Source organism: Pygocentrus nattereri, chromosome 10, assembly GCF_015220715.1.
Source record: "Pygocentrus nattereri isolate fPygNat1 chromosome 10, fPygNat1.pri, whole genome shotgun sequence".
Taxonomy (NCBI): domain Eukaryota; kingdom Metazoa; phylum Chordata; class Actinopteri; order Characiformes; family Serrasalmidae; genus Pygocentrus; species Pygocentrus nattereri.
The window spans coordinates 17,888,920-17,910,899 of NC_051220.1; the positions used below are offsets into that span (position 1 = coordinate 17,888,920).

Genomic DNA, 21,980 nt, shown 5'->3' on the forward strand with positions numbered 1-21,980 from the left:
CAGGGGGGAGATCTTGCTGGCTTGGAGGAGAGAGGACACACAAAGTTAATTGCAGATGAGAGTGAAGAAAGGAAAGCATCTGTAGCTGTGTTCAGTGAGAGAGAAGAAAATGGATCAGGATGGAGAAGGGTGGTCAGGATACTTGAAGCGAAAGACAGAAACAAGGAAGCAAAATCCGAATCATTTGTCCCGCTCCTGACCGCAACCAAGCTATTAAGTCCCGCTTCCACCTGAGCAGTTCTGTCAAGACAAACTAGCAGCCAAAATCTGACAAAATCTGTCTATTCACGAATGCTGAAATAACATGGCAGTCATGGTCATCAGGCTTACTGTGAAATAATTTCACCAAGCGCCATTTATTTACAGTAAACACAAAGCAGGAATTAAACCTCTGAGCGGTTGTTTTGCTGGGCAGCTGTGGCCATTGGACTGAAGGCTCTGTCGTCTTTGTGCACTATGTGAATTTGTATGTTGTTCACATGATTGGCTGCTTCGCTACTCTTTAGAAAGACTTCATTTATTTGAACTCTTTTACTCTTCATCAATCAGTTTGTATTGTTTATATTTATGATTTAGTGATTGTTCAACTTTTTTAGGAATTTCTCTTCATGTGTGCTTTGGCCTGCTCCCAGCGCACAACACTGAAAATTAGTCTCACACTGGAAGATATTGTGGTGGGTCCTGTATGCTCCACAGTGCAGACCTCTAGTCTAAAACTCTAAAAACTACCCCACTAATCACATTTTACATCTATTACTCTCACAACGCTATTTGTAAAGCGTCCTTGGGTTTGTGAAAGGCACTATAGAAATAAAATGTATTATTATTTTAGAGGCATGGCAGCAGGTCTGGTTGCTATCACCACCACTGAGTTCCTGTAGAACAAAGCATTTCACATCAAATCACTCAGAACAACTTAGTTTACCTCTAAAACATTTATTTATGCAGCCGTGTGGAAAATCAGTACCATTCCCCTATGACATGAAAAAAGAAAGCAATCAGAAAAGACCCAAAGTGCTAAGCTCCCAGAAGGGCTCTGTCTCAATAAGTACACAATGGCTAATACATTTTCACAGTGTATTGTGCAATGACTAGGCAGTATTTGACCAAGAACAAGCTATGCAGAGCATTTTAACCACATTCTGTAGATAAAAAACAGAGACAGATAGCACCCGAGTCTGTGTCGGGACAGCTTTATTCTCACACTTCAATCAGTGAGGCTCTGAGAGCAGCTCCATGGCTGGAAGAAACATAGATCATTGGCTATGAATTGGTTGAGTTGAATGGACTGGAGGGCCATGCGGTGAGTGTGTGGTCTAACACTAGCAGTGAGGGAGAGTTAGGAGATCAACAGGGAGCTCAGAGATTCCATAGTGATTCCAGTATAAACAGATTTTAACACCAGTAGTTGTTTTGGCAAGTCAAGGTCAAGAAAAATTGTGAGTACGTTGTTTAAAGCTGACCAGAGATTAGCAAATATTCAAGGTTATTCAAGGTTAAGCCATATATTACAACATAAAAGGGAAAATGTTATTAATTTGTAAAGTTTTCTCATCTTAATTAGCATTATTACTGGACTGGAATTCTTGTTTTTGTTCTAATCTTACATCAAAATATAATGCCATTTGCCCACCTCTGAATCAACTTTTGATTTTTGGGGCCCCTTATGACATTTGTGTGTTTCTCTACCAAAAACAATAAGAATTCATTTTTACATGGCAGTTTTTGTTACTGTGCTGTTAAATGGGTTCTATTCTGACTTGCTACCCTCTATTTGTTTTTTCATGACATCATAGAAACAGTTTGTTTAAAACAAGCTGTTTTTGAGGCTTAGTGTCCATATATGGACTGTATGAACTGGGGAGCAAACGATAATTTTTTTATGATTTTTGATGATTTTTGATGTTTAGTATAAAACAAGGCAAAACAATAACTTTTCATCAAATTCAAATAACAATAAATTCTCTCTTCTTCCACTTATGACACAGATTTGGAATAGATTTTTTTGGATTGAAAGGTAATGTTTCTATGAATGACTAAGAAATAATTTTAACTTACACCATACTTGTATTGATAACTGTGACTTCTGAAGATTAAAAGAGGTTTAAAAAAAACAAACCACGCTCCATAATACATTTGTGTCATGACCACCTATGAGCACTAGTCCTTTGTTGATATACATCACTCCCAGAGCCTCGGGAGGCCACAACACCACCAACAGATCTCTCTGTCCATGTTCTGCTGAGCTTTAATCGAGTTTTGATTGAGGTAAAGGAGAGATTGGGGGGGGGGGGGGTTTACTGGTCCATTGAGATCCAAGGCATATGGTTCTAATCAAAGTTAGTAGTTCAATTACATCACTGTCACTTAATTGACTTCACCTTGTCTCTCCGCTCCACTTCATGTGTTTGTCTGCATTACTGAAGATAAGTGGCAGTTAAAAGTGAGGTAACTTATCCTATTATTTTTCTTCAGTGCTCCAAACAGGAGTTGCTCTGTTTGTGGCTTCAGGAGGTCACGTATCAAGAATCAGGCTTTAAACAAAACTGTTTTCCTGTGTTTCTTGAAGTGGGCAGTAAATCTGGGTTTTTGAAGACCAGCTGTTTCATTAAGCTGTAGCCCCTAGCCAGCAAGAACACCGTCAGCTTCTTGTATTCAGTTTCCATCCAGTGGTGTGACAGCCAGGTCAGTCCTGACCTCAGTTTTCAGTCAGAGTCCTCCCAGAAGTTAACGTGCCCTGGATCTTCATCTGTTGATGTGAAATTACAGTATGTTCTTAAAGATGAACACTGGGTTAAGTTTAGACTCCTTGGAAACACTATGTCCATCGCCTCCAACAGCCAGAGTGGTTCCAGCTGCTTTCCTCATGATGTGTTGCTGTGTAGCAATCTGAGTGATGCAGATTAACAAAACTAATCTCTGCAGAATAATTTTATGTAGACATGCTCTGCAAAATTATTGTAATATAATTAAATAGCAGCCCCTAGCAGAATTGCTGCCCCTAGTTGGGCCTTTTGTGTATAATATGATGATGCAGCCCTCTTGGCAAATGCCAGATATCCTACAAAATCATTTTAATATGTAACAATAGCACAAAGACATCTGTGTTTTAACTTTTCAGGAATAACTCTAACATGAAGCTTGGGGTGCTTGGATGGACACTTGATGGAAGTGTCTAGTATGTTTATCTGGCACTTCCAATAATTGTCACTAAGGAGTTAGGGTTGTCTACTGTCCGGTTGGTGCCGTCAACCAGATGTTACATGTCACGTCATGTCTCACTCTGAATGCCTTCCACGTGCTGAAGAACAGAAAATGATGTTCCAGCCCTGTCATTGCGTCATATGCACAGGGGTCTCAGATGCAGGGTGGGTGCATTCTGCTGCTGTGTCTCAAGCCACATAAATAGCATGCCACTAATGGTGCTGTTTCTATTTTGAATGATGCTGTATTACCATTTAGTAGGGTAGTATGTGGGTTGAGACACAGCTAAAGTTAGGCAAAGTTAGGCTGTGTCATGACGGGTTTAGAATAATTACTCAAATTTAGCCTACAGAAGACTCACTAGGCTGTTTTATTTGTGTATCAAAATGCCAGAACAAAAGTATTGTAACCTAAAATTTACCTTATAGAAAATGTATATTCATTATAGAAAATACAAAGAACGAGGTAAAAACAAACAAACCAGAAATGACAGAAAAGACAAAATGAAGAACATGATAAAATACGTAGTGTTTGCTTGCTGAACCCACCCTCCCACGACAGGGCCCAGATTATCCAGCTTTACCACAGTTGAAATCTGACAACCCTTGAACAGGATTTTTGTAAATAGTCAGTCAGCATAAAGTTGATAATAATCTTAGTACATCAGTTGAATTTTGTATTAATACTGAAATTTGTTGGATGCTGTTCATGGAATAAGCTTGCCTAGCACTCATAGCCTAAAGTTAGGCAATGTTTGACTAAAGAATTCTTCAATGTGATCATTAATAATATGTTTACCTATGACCTTGCCATGGTAAACTTGCTGTAATGCTAGGTATGGACTGAACTGTACTGTCCAAAACCAAAGACCATTTATTTAATTACTCATTTAATTTCAAGGCATTTAGTAATTTTTCAGCATCAGTAAAAAGACAGAAAACTATATTTCTGAAGTTTCTTTATTTGATTTGCAAATTAGAAGGATGGACAGAAACACTGTGGATTTTTCAGATCCAAAGCAAGAGTGGAGCTTGATTTTCTCTCAACTTCTCTTAAAGATGAAAGCTTTTAGTATCTGATGATGACAGGGTTGGTGGTCTACCAGGTCTTGCACAGTTGTTTAGAGTCCCATTTTCTGTATATCTTTAGCATTTTTTGAACTCCAGTTTGGGAAATGTCTGTTTTTTCACTTAATTTCCTTTAAATCCCCCTTCCTCATGCCAGTGGAGATATACAATATATAAACATTGGATATTTAAAAGATGAGGGACTGCAAGGAACTGTATGTGCCAAACTAGACACCGGTGGAAGCAATCATCAAGGGAGTAGCCAAAGGCTTCCACGTAGGAGAGAAGGCACACGTCCCTGTAATATTAAAATAAAAGCATTATCAGTTCTCCATTGTAGAGCTAAAAATGTCCAAAGTAAACAGCTGTACATAGTCTGCTATACTGAATACTCTACATGAGTGATGTGTACACAGTGCTTAAATGATGTATTGAATACCTGTGCGTTTAGTGGTCAGATGAGAACTTTTAACTCAGTAGATCCATCTATCAACCATTGTTCAAAACATCTTACAGCTTATGTCCCATCACAACAGCAGAAATTGTCTTTACTCAAACCACCTTTACATCCATTAATCCTATTTCTTTACCTCTCCAGTACTGGGTATCACTAAGTATCTTCAGGTTATAGCCTAAAGATGTTCCATTTCCAATAGAGGTGCAAAAACGGAAACCAACCCACTGATCGAATAACAAGCACCTAAATTCATTTTTCCAAAGTGGTTCAGGCCACAAGGAAATGTTTACTTTAAAGTAATTACTCGACCTACTTTTGTTTACTCTTTTTCCTGATCTGTTCAAACTCAGCATGCACAAAGTCTGGTTTGTTTTATAACATGTAATTTCATAGATGATATTCGCCATTTGCAAGGCAACTCCCTCACTGTTCTCTCAGGGGAGCATAAAAAGTAATGAACGTGTCGTGGCAGTGACCAGGGCCACGCTGCAGCGGATAGACCTCTCGGGTGCAGGATATGAGGTGGTGTGTTCTGGTCTCACAAGCATTCAGAAGACCCTGCAGCCAGCAGACTGTTGATAATTAATCAAAGTGAATACAGACAGCCCTCCGCTTCCCTTGGCTTGCCTCCGCCAAGCCAGCCAGGCAGCTCACAGCTGGGTCCACCAGGAACGGAAATGCGAGGCAAGCTTTTTAAAATGAAATAATCTGTTACATTAGTAACCCTGTCATGTAAGTGTGAACTTTTTGTATTACATAACAATTTGCCATGAACAATGGTTAAAGCGAGAAATCAAACTGACAATTTTTCTTTTATCAAACTTGTGGTTACTCAGCCATTTCATGGTTGGTGTCCGAAAATTGGCTTCATTAGTTCTGAACTTGAGCTAAAAGTCTAATGGATCAAACGGAATACCTAGGAAACAATGGTGAAAGTACAGATAAATTTGAGGCTTCAAGATGGCCAAACTGTAACTTTAATGATCCAGAAGTATAAGCTACCACGGAGAAGGGTAATTGCTTCTCAGCGATAGGTGTTTAAATACCCATTTAGTCAGGCCAACCATGACTATAAGAGCTAGGCCTTTGATTTGGGCCTTAATTGTCAAAGCTAGGTCAAAACATGAGTAAAAAACCCACCTCAATGATAATGCTAACTTCTACTAGTGTCCTGGTTTCTAGTGGTTTGTTAGCACTAAGCTAACTGCGATTCACATGAACACTTCCTTGATGAGGATGAATTTATCTTCCCATTCCAATTTTCCTTTCCACCTTTCCACCAAACACACTTAGGCACCAGAATGTAACCAGTGCAGCACTGAAGGTGGAACAGAAAATTTGTTACCACCAAGTTGTAACTGCTGCATCATTTAAGGAGGGATGAAAAATTTAAAAACCCAGTCAGTTCTGGGATTTGAACCTGCAACTTTCTTGTTGTTGGCTCACCTCAGGCTTGATTAAACACACATTTGAAGCTTCTAAAAGAAATTCCATTGTTTATTTGAAGCTTGTGAAAGACATATTAGCATATATTTTATCTTGTAGCACTTTCACATAGAGAGGCTGGTACAGAGCTGCAGGGGCTGTCATCCATTTCAAACAACCCACTGATCAGACTGCTGCTCGTATTCATGGTCAGGGACATATCTGGGATTTTACAAGGCCTAGAGTACCATCCATCCATCCATCCATTTTCCAAGCCACTTCTCTGTCAGGGTCACAGGCGAGTGCTGGAGCCTGGAACACCCCCACCGGGAGGTGTCCAGGGGGCATCCGGATCAGATGCCCGAACCACCTCAGCTAGCTCCTCTCAATGCGTAGGAGTACCGGCTCTACTCTGAGCTCCTTCCGGATGACCGAGCTCCTCACTCTATCGCATAGCGTGTAGCCCGCCACCCGACGAAGAAAGCTCATTTCCGCCGCTTGTATTCGCGATCTCGTTCTTTCGATCATTACCCACAGCTCATGACCATAGGTGAGGGTTGGGATGTAGATCGACCGGTAAACAGAGAGCTTCGCCTTTTGGCTCAACTCCCTCTTCATCACTACAGTCCGGTACAGTGACCGCATTACTGCTGCCGCCTGTCCCAGCCTACGGCCGATCTCACGATCCCTCTTCCCATCACTCGTGAACAAGACCCCAAGATACTTAAACTCCTCCACCTGGAGCAGGTCCTTTCCCCTTACCTGGAGTGGGCATGCCATCCTCAATCAAACCATGATATGTTCATTCCTCAGTCGCTTTGTGAGTATGCTGATAGTTAATCTAATGTGTTAGGCTTTCTCTTCAACTCTTAAAGTCCTAACCAACAGGAGAGCTTGCTTAGCTACATCTACCTAGATACCACTGTTCCTGACTGGCCAATTTTCTGCTGTGCATTTCAAGAATTTAACCCTTTTTGTTTCCATCCAAACCTGACAAAGAAACAAGAGTAGTACTGTAATACTTGCAGAGTTTAAATAAAAGCATAATTCTACTGAATAAAAATGAACTAGTCATGCACTTTTAGTTTCCAGTTATTATGAGGCCTTCTCTGAAGTCCTATAAGGCCCTGAGTGTGACAATCAGTAGATAGTTAACCAAGAAATTAAACAGCAATATTGCTACGAATCTCCTTTAGCTAGTCCACTGTTATGTTATACCTTTACTGATCCTGAGCAATTACGTTTTGCTGCCTAACTATGCCCAGTCTGGGAGCAGCACAACATCGCCAGCAGATCAGAGCTATAGGGAACAGTTGAGGGGTTGAGTGCCAAAGGCACAACGAGAAATACCCTATTTACCCTGTTTACCTAATGATAGATAGATAGAACTTTATTGATACCAGAGGGAAATTGCAGACTCAAAAAGCAGTTAATAAATATAAAGATTTAAATGACATGAAAATATACAAGTTCCTGTTAGGCAGCTAATTCAGCTCGTGTTGTTCACAGTAAAGTAATGGGCTATCACTCGGGGTGAGCGATATGGCAGAAATTTTCTGTGTCTTCAAGTGTAACTATTCACAGAAGGCATGAGTTGACAGCAAGGTGACGATAGACGATCATCACTGGGCTCTGGATAGTGCTATTACTTCAACATCAGCTTTGTTATGGCAGGCATATTTCTCACCATAGGTGATATTAGACCCCCTTCAGTCAGTTCTAAATCAAAAGAATATCTGATCTTCAACCAGTGCTCTAAGGGTCTTAGTGGTTATGGCCAGAGTCTGTTATGAGATGGCAGCATGCCTGTAGCATCTGTTCCTTTTCCTGACTCCCCCATCCTTCCTCTAAGCAACTGCCTGACAGTGTGTTCACGCTTTGAGGTCAGACTAGCCAAAGGCTTTCATCTCCTCTACAGCCTCTATGCAGTACTGTGTCATCTGATTAGCAGCCCATGCGGAACAAGCCTCTTTCTGACTGTAAATATGTATCTGCTGATGTGACTGTCAATGAGCAAAAGGACGGAAAACTCACAATGAAAATGGATCACAAAGGAAAGAAAACAAGCAACTAAGACATGTTTTGGTGTGTTGCTAAAAGCCATGACACACAGCTTCAACTGCAACCAGGTGCCTAAAGATGATGCAAGAGGCAAGTTTATCACAGTTGGTCAAACTTGATGCTTTGCAATACACCAAACTAATGTGGTGTTAGCTGCTCAGTGCTATGCGAACACTGATGAGCTGTCTGGTGTGAACATAACAGCAAAGTGTTTACAGCTTCAGCAAACTGGGCGTGCACACCAAACCAAAGTTGTCAGTGGGTTTGCTGGAATCACGCTGCTTTGTGAAGGGCTTAAGATGCTCATGAAGGCTCCCAAGTGGCGCAACCATGGGTGGCTCACCCATTTAAGCAACTTAAGCGCTGTGTATTAAAATGTAAAATAAAGAAAAATAGTAAAACAAATTCATGTTTGAATTATAACTCATGGACAGTAACTTATTTATAACACGTGTTTTGTCTTTCTCTATATTTGACTGGCCTAAATAATACGGTTTTCTTCCTTGTATGATTTGCACACCATACTGCATCATACATACAAGCATCATGCTTAAATACAGAAAAAAAACTCCTCTTGGATGGCTTACAATGTTTATGTAGATTGATATTCATATTAAATATGTAGAGTTTTCCATTGAAAATTGTGACTTTCTCAGTACATCTGAAAGAAGCAATTCATGGGCCGCTCTAGCAGCTTAGGTTTGTATGTCACGAATGAGCTTGAACCCATCACGGTCCAAAATACTAACATTTGCTAATGAGAGGATTATGATGTGGTGACAGAAAACTTGCTTACAGCTACAGAACATGCCATGCCACTTGTTTGAAATGCCTGGCCTGTGCAGTTAACTGTTAACAAAAATAAAGAAATTATGTTGGTATTTAAAATTACGACAAATTGTATGTCAAATATGTCAAATTTAAATGCCACGTCTATCTAATAAACTGTCAAACGTGGTGTTTAGAGCCAGCAGGCAGCACAGCACAGGTTCACCACAGCTTCATTGATGCTTGTACATCTGAGCGTGTAAACCTGCCTTTTTGTGTGTGCCACTGTTAAATTAAGTTGCTTTTAATTAATATCCTCACTGGCACCAGAGGCTAATGTTAGCTTAGCAAAAAGGCTAAAACCGATACAACCACACAGGTTCATTCTGGCTCATTGACGCAGCACTGATGCATGTTTAGGGGATAAAAGCGCGTGAGTGAAATCGAGTGAAGGTGCTGGGCTGGCAATTTATTGCCTCGTCTCATAAAACATACAAGCTGGGTCCCAATTCAGGGGCTGCATCCTTCGGAGGCTGCATTTGAAGGCTGACGACATCACACCGGTGCACCCAGGCCGCCCCATTTCAAAGGCTCCTTCATATGTAGCCGAGAAATGTGTCCTTCTTTTCCATGGCAACGAAGAATGCTATGGTGTCAGCAGAGGAGCAAAGGGCAGCTGCGGAGTACACTTTTTTAAACGTAAGTATTGGGTTTAAACTAAGCCTGGGTCTAAGCAGCTTTCGAAGGATGCAGACTACAAAGGCATGTGCTTCGAAGGATGCACAACTGCAGACAGCCTACAGGGTTGTGTAGGAAAGGGGTGAGGTTTAGAAATAGGGAGGCAAGTGTGGGATTATTTACTATCTGCACAATCATGCATATTCATAAATCTTCACATCTTAAAGAGTGTTGAGCTTTTTTTTTGCAACCCTATGCCATTTTCAGTGGTTCTTGGGCATAACAATAATAGATAAAATAGTACACAATTTATTATTTAATATACATACAATTCATTATTCTATATACATACAAAACACCTCAGGTCAAGCCTGCAGTGATAAAGGTGGTAGCGGTAAATTAGTCAAAATTATTAGGCCAAGAGATGTGTAAAGGTGTTACTGAGGACATTTCAATTCACACACACACTATCCTGATCATCTGGAGAGTGCTGCTGGTTTTATTTCATTCCTGAAGCTGAAAACTTTGCAGAAGACCACACTACAGCTCAATGTCACTAGAACAAGCAGCCAAACAAGGTAAGTTAAACTTTATTTAGTTCACTACACTTGATAACATTCATTTTAATATCATGATTAATGATGAACAATGTTAAGATCGTTAGCCATGTGTATAAAATTATTCTCCTCAGCATAATGTTGCAATGACTAACTATTGTTAAATTCAGCTTAACTGAAGGAGCAGTTTCTATCACAAAAAGCCTTCTCACCTGATATGATAACCTGGTGTCAACATCTAGTGGCTAAAAGATTTCTGATTTTATTCATGTTAACATGGTTTTCACAATTCTTTTAGATTTAAACTGGCTTATATTTACTGCCTCAATTCTCAGATGTATATATAAGCACTGAAAATGGTCTTTTTTATGTGCCTCCTTGTTGCTGCTGAAGCTTTCCCCCGCCACAGCGCTTAATACCCAAATTTAAACACCAGCTGCCACTAGCGCGCCCGTCTAAGCACTGATCGGGAGTGTCCAACAGAGAATAATAGGTTCTTTTAACAAGAAATGTTCATATGTAAACAGTAAAACAAATTCTGGTCCTGCTTTATGGACAATTATAAACCTCAGAAATACTTGCATCACTTCAGCTTATCATGAAAAGATATGTCACTTCCTCTTTGTCAAAAATTGTTCCTTCACAGCTATCAGGCTATGATAACATCAGACAACAATCTACAGAGAGATAAAACCATGGATATGTGAAAATAGCAAGATGAGCCAGGTTAGCTGGACATACTGAAACAAGAAACTAATTGACAAATCCACACATGCCGGCATGGGGGTATATCTTGTAGTCATGGTTTGTCATGCCAATGTACATGTTTTCCACAATCACTGGCTTCAGTGAACCGAAAGCTACTCCCCACTGAGTACTTGCTCTCTCAAATATTGACTGCTTTACAGTGGAAACATGAAAACTGTTCCACTGAAAGCAGCTGGGAACAGCACCAGCACCAAGTGTGAAATGCCTTCAGAGTAATATTACTTTTATTTCTTTGTACCTCTTAATTGCAGAAACTCATCGTCATCAGCTGAGAAGTCATCGGAACTGAGATAAGATTTTTTGCTTGTTGAACACTCTTATTCTTGGACTTGGTTGTAGTTTTCATGGAAGCAGCATAGCCCAGCAACAAGTACTTCCAGCAGAAAAACCTGGAAATATGGAAAGGACTCTTTGGATGGGTAAGGTCACTCAACACTATGTCAGCCAACACAGGGACTGTTAGCTAACATGAAAGAATTGGCAGTTAACATTCTCTTCCAAGTGCAGTGATCTCTCTAATGATATCGGGTTACTGGCAGTTTGAAAACAAGTGATGTCTGTCTTTATGTGACTCAACAGAAGCACAAGCTAGCCTTCACCAATACCCAGCTTGGAAGCACTGTGTGATAAGGGGAAACCAACTCAGGGATGGAACTGGCCTTAACTAAATTAAAGGAAAAAGAATTAGGCAAAACACTCGTGAAGAGCTCAATCCCACTGAACTTCACTCCCATCAAGCAAATATAAGCTAAAATATGAATTGTGCATTAATTTTATTTCCCATAATGGTGTGAAACGGCATAGAGACAATGAATTATTTCTTCTGGTGTGGATACCAGAGCCATATTGCTGATTTTATCAAGCCCGCTCCCATTGTTCAGACGGCTCTTTTTATTTACCCAGCAGTCCCGAGCTCATGTAAGAGTGATTAGAACAGCTTTGAGAAGGAAATTAACAATTTACCCGAAAGGAAATTAAAAGCCCAGCCACCAAGGCTGAGGATTGAGGATCCTTAAGAAATCAAACACTAAAAACCCTCTATCACATTTCACACCTAAACCAAATCTGTTTTTGCTTTACAGACTCACTTCACATAATATGTGGAACAGAGCATTACATTGTTAGCGTAAAGCCAGGTGAAACTCTAAATACAAGGCTAGAAATCATTTGAATTAATTATTTCAGCTTCAGGTACATGCAATTCTAGACTGACATAAATAAAGCTGCAACCTGATAACTGATCCAAACAATACCCAAGCGCTCATGTCTAATGTTGTATGATCTCTGTCTTTCACAAACCATTTTATATCTGTAATGCATAGAATTGCTGCAGGTGGTTGATTAAACTAAATTTAACTTCACACATTATTAAGCCTATGAATAGAGTGCAAATCACAACTCTACTCTCTCCTAACACTGCTACAATAATTTGCTTTGAGTGTTTGGCAGTGCTCTTAAACAAACAGTTCAAACTGACTGACAGCTACTAAAGGGACCATGCTGTGAGTTTGTGAACTTGTTTATGGCTCACTTAATGCACAGCAAGGCAGAAAGACGTCTAACATTAGCTCCATCTGAAAAGCTGAAGACTCACTCCCATCCTACATCTGTGATCAAAGGCAGTTTAAATGTTTTACTTCCAAACCACAGAATTAGGCCTATAAAAGTCTAAAGTACTTTAGTAAATGTTTACACCTTCTCAATGTAGACTGAAACATGCAGTTATGCATTACACTGAGGCAATGTAATCATATTCTTTCTGCTGTGTGGCTAACCATTCAAAATGACTATCCTCTTTCTTTGTCAAACTAGTTTATATAAATATGGTTCACACTGACCGAGTTTTTTATTCCTTGGACGGAAGCTGGTTTAAGCGACTTTTTGCCACTGACTACTTTGAATAAGCTTAGTATCACTGCCAAATAGCGAGCCTATTCATTCATTAGAACCACACAGTGAGCTATGGTTACTGTATTCATAAGCATTAGCTTAAGAAAAAAAATATGGTTCGACTCCTAGTTCAAGTCAAAATGTATGAGTTGCATTTTTAGACCAGCAGATCCTTTAATTATAGAACATACTGATTTATGGATCCAATACAAAGCACAGTATACCCACCTATATAGTGTCACCAGAATAGCAAACTAATTACACTGCAAGGCAAATCCTCCAGCAGTCGACTATCCATCTGCATCCCACAGACTACGAGACACTTCATGGCTGGTCATTTGTAAGTATATGTACATTGTACATGTCAAATCAATATATCTAAACGGTTCATACATACACTGGGTGTGTTGTGCAGTTTCCTATTCATTAGGCTGAAGCCCGTTTTAGGGGGCATTCCTAATACTGATGTTTAATATTATTTGTTATGTTATATATTATTCTGCAGCAGAACATTATATCCTGCAGCCCTGCATGCTGTAGAACAGCATTACATCCTTCAGCCCATGTTTGACAGAATTCATCATTTTATTTTCTAGTTGTTTTTGTTCATCAGTGTTCTACTACAATACCCAGCATGCATTTGGCAAACACATAGCATTAGCTCGTTGCTCTACTGTAAGATCATTTTAATACTGTCACTGCAGTTATACAGCTGCAATAACATACTAAGCCTTCGTAGAAATAATATTAGCTATCTAGCTTTCTTCTACAGCCACCAGCTAATGGAAAGTTTCTAAACGATACATCACCAGAAGGGGGGGGGGGGTTCCTAGGCTTTAAACAGAGAAATCCAACCTTAAAACTACTGCGGCTCTGCTATAGGTTGTGAGTAGGCATATTCACAAAAGACTTTGCTTAAAATTTCCATTCAGGGCAAAACGTCTCTCTCAGTGTTTCTAGCCTCGCGTTCTGTTCGTTTTCGCCATTCTCTACTTAACATTTGCTCTCGAATCGGTGCATTTTGGTGGGATCATTTCGTCCCCCTCTTTTTGAAAGTCTCCCTGTTTCTGAGGGCTTAACCTGTGCGAGGGCTCGGCGGAGTTCGTCTGGGTGCGTTAATGAATCTCACCGCCGCCTCTCTTTCCTTGAAGAAGTAATGTAGTTACAGTCACGGTCGCGCGCCGGACAGGCTGTGTTTATAGGCTCCGAGGACTCTGATTGGTCCGCAGCGGAGGGTGTTTGTCGTTTACGCGCCTGTGACGATTCTGATTGGTCCGACGCGATGGGTGTTGTTACCGCATTCCGCCGTGAGAGCGAGTGTAGAGCGGGGGGAGGGGGAAGGGCTGTCGCCTCCGAGCAATAGGAACTGCAATCTTCTGGACAGCTGTCGCCCTGTAGGTCAGCGACGACAGTCCAGGATGCCTTACATTCTCATCAGCACACAGATCCGGCTGGTGTGTATTTCTTTTACTCTATCTGAACAAAACTGTTTTTCCCTTTAGGCGTGTTGGGAACCTGACAGCGGTGGCAGTTTGCAGATGGCAGTCCAGCACAGATTATAGCTTTAGGGTTTACTGAGGCATTAGTGTCACTGTAGTCCCGCATCGCTGTGTGGATGGTGCACTAACTTCAGCAGTGGGTTGTAGCCTATATACATTAGCCGATAGCTTGGCGCTGAGGAGAAACCACATGGATTCGTAACTGAAAGCTGTTTCTCTGTAGACTCTTCATTAGCGTGTCATCTTAGTGTGATTGTACATTGGCAGCCTTGCTCAGACTACTGGTCATTAATCAATTCTACTGCTGTTAATCATACGTCATTGCAAGCCAAGAGAGGAGTTTGAGGGGTGAAACAGACTTTGGCCTATTAGGTAGATGTTTGGCCTACAACATGTAAGCTGTGCTTGCTTAAAGGGGAATTTCAGCATTTTTTTTTAGTTTTCGAATAATTCAGTCTGAGACAAAGTCATTCACAGTTGTTTGATGTGGAATGGTTTATTGTAGAGAAACTTTTATTCCTTTACAGAGGTGGTGATGATCGGAGTCAGAGGGCACAATGTCTACAACACATAGCCATTTTGTTTACTATCCAAAAGTACCAGTGATCCTAGACATGCCTTCTGAGTGTTTATATGTAATGTTGATGATGGTAAATTAGTGGTAAAAAAAAAAAGGTTTGTTTGGGGACTGTGTTGCCTTAGGATACCCTGTAATTACCCATCCACCATGAATGTATTAAAATAAATAGATTAAATTCATTTTATGCCAAAAGTTAATAACAGAAACGTGTCGGACATGAGGCAGCATATTTGGAACCAATTCAGTGTAATAGCTTTCTGTGAGGGAGCTTTCAGAGGCACAAAACTCAGATGTCTGGATCGTATCACCACCACTGTGAACAAGTCTGACTTGGCAAGTTTCTCAAGAATAGTGCTTTTCACATCAATCACTCCCCTTTAGCACTGTGCAATAATAAAATTATGAAGAGATGTCAACAAATTCTAAACAAGCAAAACATTCTTGAATAAAGAAAGTAATAGGCCAAGAATGCATAATCTCAGAAGCACTTTTTGAACCTTTAGCATATTGTGAGATGGAGATCTTTTTGCTATTTTGGTGTGTGTGTGTGTGTGTGTGTGAGAGAGAGAGAGAGAGACAGAGACTTTATTAACGTTGGCTTCTTTTCACTACATGGCAATAGATGTACTGTTTACTAGGTCAAATTGATCAATGCCATCTACATTACCAGAACAGTGAGACAATTTATTTTCAAAATAGCTAACATACCTTTTCATTTTCTGGATTATTTGCAATCTAAGCAAGTGTCTCTGAAATGGTAACTTCTCAGGAGAGGGCAAAATGTTCATTTACAAAGGAAGTTAATGGAAAAAGATTTTTTTCCAAGCAGTTTTTGAGAATTAATTTTGATCCATTCATCAAAAATTTCACACAATATAAAAGGCAGGTGCTGAGCAAATGATGTAGACAAATAAAAATCATAAAAAATGGATACCTGGGTATTTTGTTTGTTTGTTTGTTTTCTATGGGGGCATGTATGTATATATATATATATATATATATATATATATATATGTATGTGTGTGTGTGTGTGTGTGTGTGTGTGTGTGTGTGTGTGTGTGTGTTTGTGATTATCTTCCTTTTTACTGACATTTCAGCACAAGAATCCTACAGGATGCATCTTTACACTGATTAAGTTTGGTAGCTGCACATTTGGCCTAACACTTTTCATCATTTAATGTCGTGCACACTAATAGCTCAGCGCGTTCCTTCAGCACTAGCTTCTCATTCACCTGTTACACTAAATTACTCAAGTTAGAAAAAGTTTCATAGTACTTTTTGTACTGTAAAAGTGCATAGTACTAATTTTTATCTAACACAATTTGAGAACTTAGCAAATTACTAGATCAACAACGTAGATCTACCTTCTAGATCAAATTACTAAAAAAAAAAATGCAGTCAAAACAGCATGGCGTTTTGTGTGAAAACTCATAGTTGACAAACTTACAGAGGATTATGGTGATATATGTGGAAGGTGATGCTTGGGACATTGTGCTGCCCAGCACTCCAGTACAGTCTTATTCTTGTGCTTGGAATTCCACTTAATTTTTAAAAATTCTGAATTCTAATTAAATCATTTTGAAGTAAACAAAGACATACAGAATGGTTTGTTTTAAAGTGCTGCATTCTATAAAAACTTAGTCAGAATCGTTTGCAATGGAGATGAATGGAACCAGCTGTTCAAAGCATTTAATCCCTCTTAAAGATATGTTATGGAGTTCTTACATTTACATGGTTAGGGATATGCAGCCTGATGCCTGATGTATTTTATAATAGTACCGAGAGCTTTTGACCTAATACATATTTTTAAAAATCCTTTCATGGTGAAGAGGTACATGCAGAGCATGGTAAGGCAAAATAACAAAGAATAAGTTCTTAAAAAATGTATTTTTGAATTTGTCAGTATTTTACTAGGAGTTGCTTACCTTATAAAAACTCAGAAGACGTGTAGCTGCATTAGTCATTTTGGATAGTAAATAAATGCCTATATTTTTGTTATAGACATCTCAGCCCCTGGTTCCGATCACCACCACTGTAAAGACATTTTTCCGCAATGCTAATGTCAAACAACATATTTGACCAATGAGCGCAGTGCTAGTGGACAAACTGTGTGTTTTTCAGGAGACTGGGCCCACCATGGTAGGAGACGAGTACTCAGATCCTGCCATCATGAGCTATTTGGGAGCCAGGAAAACAACCATGCTGGGGAACAATTTGTAAGTGTTCAGAAGCACCTGACATGACAATTGCCCGTTCAGTGCAGTTACTCTTAGTTGTTCTTATTCTTTAACAATAGCAATCCTCCAAAGAGCATCTGATGATTATAAGCTGCCAAACAGGCCGGCAGACTGCTGAATTTGACAAGAATGTGTGTCACGAGGAAGCTAAAAAAGTTTCCTTAAACAAGGGTTAAGGATTCTTAAACAATAATATCACCAATTAAAAGAGATGATTTACATGCAAATGTTACCACATAATTACTGATTGCACTCAAAACTGATCTAATATGTTGAGGAGAACATGTACTAAGGAGTTTTAGACATTCTTGCATAGGTATACACACATGTACTTATGTCCCCTGAGTTTGTCTTGAGTAATTCTGTACCATTTTTATTAGCCCATGTGTTCACACAATGTAAAGGCCTGCTGAGGTTTTCAAATAGTATTAAAAAGATATTTTAATGGAACTGTTGTCCTTCCACAGTCCAAAGACATGCAGTCAGTCCAATTGTGCTAAATTGCCCCAGGTGTGTCTGCCCTGCAGTAAACTGTCAGTATAGATTATGAGCTTTAATGTGTCATACTTAATTAAAATACTGTATAATTATTGAGTTCATGTGTTTTAGCCACATCATGTTAACAAATAAATCAAGCACATGGCCATGCAGTCACCACAGACAAACACGGGCAGTAAAATGAGTAAAACTGAAGAGCTCAGTGACTTTAAGTGTGATATGCCACCTTTGTCAGAAGTCAGTTTGTGAAATTTCTGCTTGGCTAAATCTGTAGGTCGCAAACTCGCACTGAGTGCTGAAACACAGCACTCAAAATGCATCACACACTACAAAGTTTCAAACTGCATCTGGAAGCAACAGCAACACCAGAATAGTGCATCAGGAGCTTCACGAAAAGGATTTCCATAACCAAACAACTGCACACAAGCCTAGGATCACAATGTGTATGCAGAGCGCTGGCTGTAGTGGTGTACCTAACGGAATACGAAGTATCCACAGTAAAGTTTGGTGGAGGAAGGATAATGCTCTGGGGTTGTTTTTCAGGGCTTGGCCTAGGCCCTTAGTTCCAGTGGAGGGAAATCTTAATGCTTCAACAGACCAAGACATTTTGGACCATTGTATGCTTCCAACTTTGTGGGAACAGTTTGGGGATGGCCCTTTCCTGTTCTGCACAGAGCCCTGACCTCAACCCCACTGTACTCCTTTTTTATGAATTGAAACAACTTTACAAGCCAGGTCTTCTCATCCAACATCAGTGTATGACCTCACAAATGCTCTTTTGACTGAATGGGCACAAATTCCCGCAGACACATTCCAAAATCTTGTGGAAAGTCTTTCCAGAACAGTGGAGGTTGTTATAGCTACAGAAAGGGGCCACCTCCATATTAATGTCCATGGTTTTTAGAATGTGATGTCCAACAGGTGTGACAGTCAGGTCTTCTGTCAGCTCAGGGAATCGAACCAGCGACCTTCCGGCTGGTTCCCTAACCTCCAGCCCATGACTGCCCCACATTTAAACATGTAATCAAAAATATGACCAATGTATAGCTGCCAATTTTCCATGTTATTGATTTCAGGCTTCCTGACGTTAGATCTCCATTAGTGAGCCAACAGATCTGTTCCCATAAGTAATTCTTATAAGGTTTCCGTTCAGCCACCAGCTATCTTTTTTCCTGTCCTGGACAGCTAGCAGGGGCAGAGCTAAACTTTCATTCTTTATAAAGTTACAACATGAGCCTTCATGTTTAGGGAATTATGGGAAGCTTTTGCTTGAAATAAGGTCGTTTTGTCCATCTTTGTGTCTGACTGATACGACTGATACGACGTGTTTTTTTTGCAGTTCAGAATACCACGTGGATGAACCTCCTCGATTGGTCCTAGATAAGCTTGAGAAGCTCGGCTATAAAGTTGTGACCATGACGGGTGTTGGTCAGACTCTGGTGTGGTGCCTTCACAAAGATGCCAATGACCTCTGAACACATCCAGTAGATCACTCATTTTAGCACTTTGTTTTGTAATTAAGGTTACATAGTGTTTACAATTCCAGATGAAGTTATAATGTCATATTCCATGTTTTAGTCCAGTGATTCTCCATCCTGTTCCTGAAGTATCACTGTTCTGCTTGTTTAGTGTTTTCGCTGCTCAAACACACCAGCTTCAATTCAGGAAGTACTTGTTGATGGGGTGTTCCACTGATTTTTAAAAATTTTAGCCTAATTCAAAGATTAAACAAAGTCATTCCGAGTGGTTTGATATGATATGGTACATTGTGGAAAATCTTACTCACTCAGATGTCTTTACAGTGGTGGTGACAGGAACCAGCAATCACAGTGTCTGCAAACCAAATATAGACATTTTATTTACCATTCAAAATGACCTGCAAACGCATGTTCTGAGTTTTTATATGTGATGTTGATGGAAGTAAAATAGTGTTAGATCCAAAAAAACAGAAGGATTTTTTTTGGGTCCTATTTTGCCTCACGACACACTGCATGTCTCTCTCTGCCAATCACAGTTTAAAAAATAGGTTTTACACAAACCTCATCTCCAAACTGGTTTCTATCACCACCAATGTAAACAATTCTGATTCTAGAATGGAACATTTCACATCGCCCTCTGAATGATTGTTTAGGGTTTATCAGGTGTGTTGGGAGCAGGGGAAGCTCTAAAATGTGCATAGCTGTGATACTCCAGGACTAGGATTGTGAACCACTGTTCTAGACTATTATCTGTTCAGTGATCACAAATGAGAAATACTGTCCAAGACAAGCTCTCCTAACAAATCTGCCTCTAGCAGATTCAAGCAGTGTTGGCAGGGGACCTCTTGTGTAAGTGTGATGGTTAATTTCTTTTGTGCAAAACAGTCTTGCAACCAAAACTGAGAACTTTTTTTTTCATGCTAAAGCTGCACATTAAGCCTGCCATATTATATAAATGCCACCAAGAATGATGGAAATCCAGTGTTTCACATTCCATAAGAAGTCAATATCTAAGTCCTGTTTAGATTCTGCATTCTTCTTTTTTTCAAATAAACTATGGCATGAATAACGGCCATAAAGTGGTATTATGAATTCTCATGTTTTATTAATTGCATCATATAAAGTCTCTGTCAATAGATATTTTGCTGCAATTTAAGTGAAAGATTCCTCATTTTATACCAGAGAATTGAAGAAGGTATTGTTGAAAGAGTTAAACTTCTGTTTTATTGAAACGGGTCCATTTAAATAATGTTTAGTTTATTGGTGTTTTTTAAAATGTAGCTTTCTCACTTCTCTGTTGTGTTCATTCTGTTTTTCTGCTAAACTGAAAGAACTATATGTTTGGTTATGACCATGATATTACAGTGAGAATGAAATAAATAAAGGTTTAAATTCAAGAAATTGACTGAAACTGTTGCTGTTTTACTTGGTGGGTATTTGAGTTTCTTCATTTCCACCATGTTGATCATACAGTTGCACACAAACCCCTAGTCAAATGATCTTGTGCAGAGTTTCCAAGCAAAAAAAAAAAAAGGTAACACATCCTCTACAGAGAACACATGTATGCACATTTTAATGTACAATTACTGCTTATTAGCTCAATTTAAGATCTGGTGGAAAAAAAAGAAACATGTGGCCTGTGCAGTTTTTATGGCACTTTTTTATATTTTATATCTTCTTTTTTCCAATATGTTCAAGTGATTTGTGCACCAAAGTTGCAGAAGAATTCCATATTAAAGTTTGCTCCCTGTAGAATGTGTGTTTACTTGATTTCACTTAGAAAACCAACAATGTTCAAACTTTTGCATATGAATGTAGCTCCACTACTGTGTCCTCATCAAAGGGTGCACAGAGGGTGCTCATGAGCAGTGCCTTGAATGCTGAAATAAGATATGAGACACCCCATAGCCTTGTGGTCTCTGTGTGCATCGGTAGTCGAGAACCACAAGTGCCGATTGGGACAGGGCCAAAGCCCTGCAGGTTTTATGGTGGAAAGTGATTATCATTTATATTAGTAGCTAAATTACAATAATAAAATGAAAAGGTTGCACTGCAAAATACTTTAAATATTGTTGGGAGTGGACTTTTTACATCTAAAATATTAATGCTATGTTACAATTAATACTATCTGTATTATTATTTGTTATGCTCAGTGTATGCAGAGCTAACCTACAATTGCTGCCCCAACTCACCCCCATCCAAAAAAGCCTTTTTTGGCTATTCTTTTTTCTTTCAAACACAGCAACTGTCCTGTACAATGTGTGAAAATTTCATGATTACTTGGAATAAAACCTCTTTACATCGACTTACATAAGAGTTTTTGCCTTCTTCAGTAAAATTTCTATTCTGGGAATATATGACTTTCTTTGGACAGTGACAATATGCTGCTAATGTGATTCAGAAATGGTTTGGACTGGTGTATACATTTATTAAAAATTAACATGAGTGCAATTTAAGTTTCATTCTTTCACACAATGTATATCAATTCATGGCAGTTTTGGATATAGTGAGTTTTTGAAAAGAATAACAGCTGATGTACAATAGAACATATTTTATTTCTCTAATAAAGGTGGTATTAATTGTGATATAGCATTAATATATCTGGTATGTATTCCACTCCGAACAGCATATAATGCGTTTTGCAACAAGTCTTCAATTCTAGCAAGCAAGCAAAGTTTGTTTATATAGCACTTTTTACAACAGGTGTTGTCACAAAGCAGCTTTACGGAACAATCAGCAGAAAGAAAATATGGGTCCAAGACCCCATGAGGAAGCCAGTGGCGACAGTGGCAAGGAAAAACTCTCTAGGGTGA

General features: G+C 39.4%; 1 protein-coding gene and 1 long non-coding RNA gene across 3 annotated transcripts; one reads left to right on the forward strand and one right to left on the reverse strand.

Annotated features, from left to right (window-relative positions):
* Positions 1–4,274: 4,274 nt before the first annotated feature.
* On the reverse strand, positions 4,275–14,042 carry LOC108430626. Its single transcript, XR_001858088.2, has 3 exons — positions 13,956–14,042; positions 11,224–11,374; positions 4,275–4,569 (listed from the first exon to the last, which is right to left on the reverse strand). It is a non-coding gene; the product is annotated as an uncharacterized LOC108430626 (long non-coding RNA).
* Positions 14,043–14,171: 129 nt separating this feature from the next.
* gchfr (GTP cyclohydrolase I feedback regulator) lies at positions 14,172–20,578 on the forward strand. Of its 2 annotated transcripts, none has more exons than XM_017703270.2 (3): positions 14,172–14,329; positions 17,076–17,170; positions 19,029–20,578. In XM_017703270.2, the coding sequence occupies exons 1-3, from the start codon at positions 14,294–14,296 to the stop codon at positions 19,162–19,164; spliced, it is 267 nt and encodes an 88-aa protein (XP_017558759.1). In that variant the 5' UTR covers positions 14,172–14,293; the 3' UTR covers positions 19,165–20,578. The 2 variants fall into 2 exon arrangements, with proteins under 2 accessions (XP_017558759.1, XP_017558760.1); XM_017703271.2 differs by having other exon boundaries at positions 14,174–14,329; positions 17,079–17,170.
* The last annotated feature ends 1,402 nt before the right edge of the window (positions 20,579–21,980 follow it).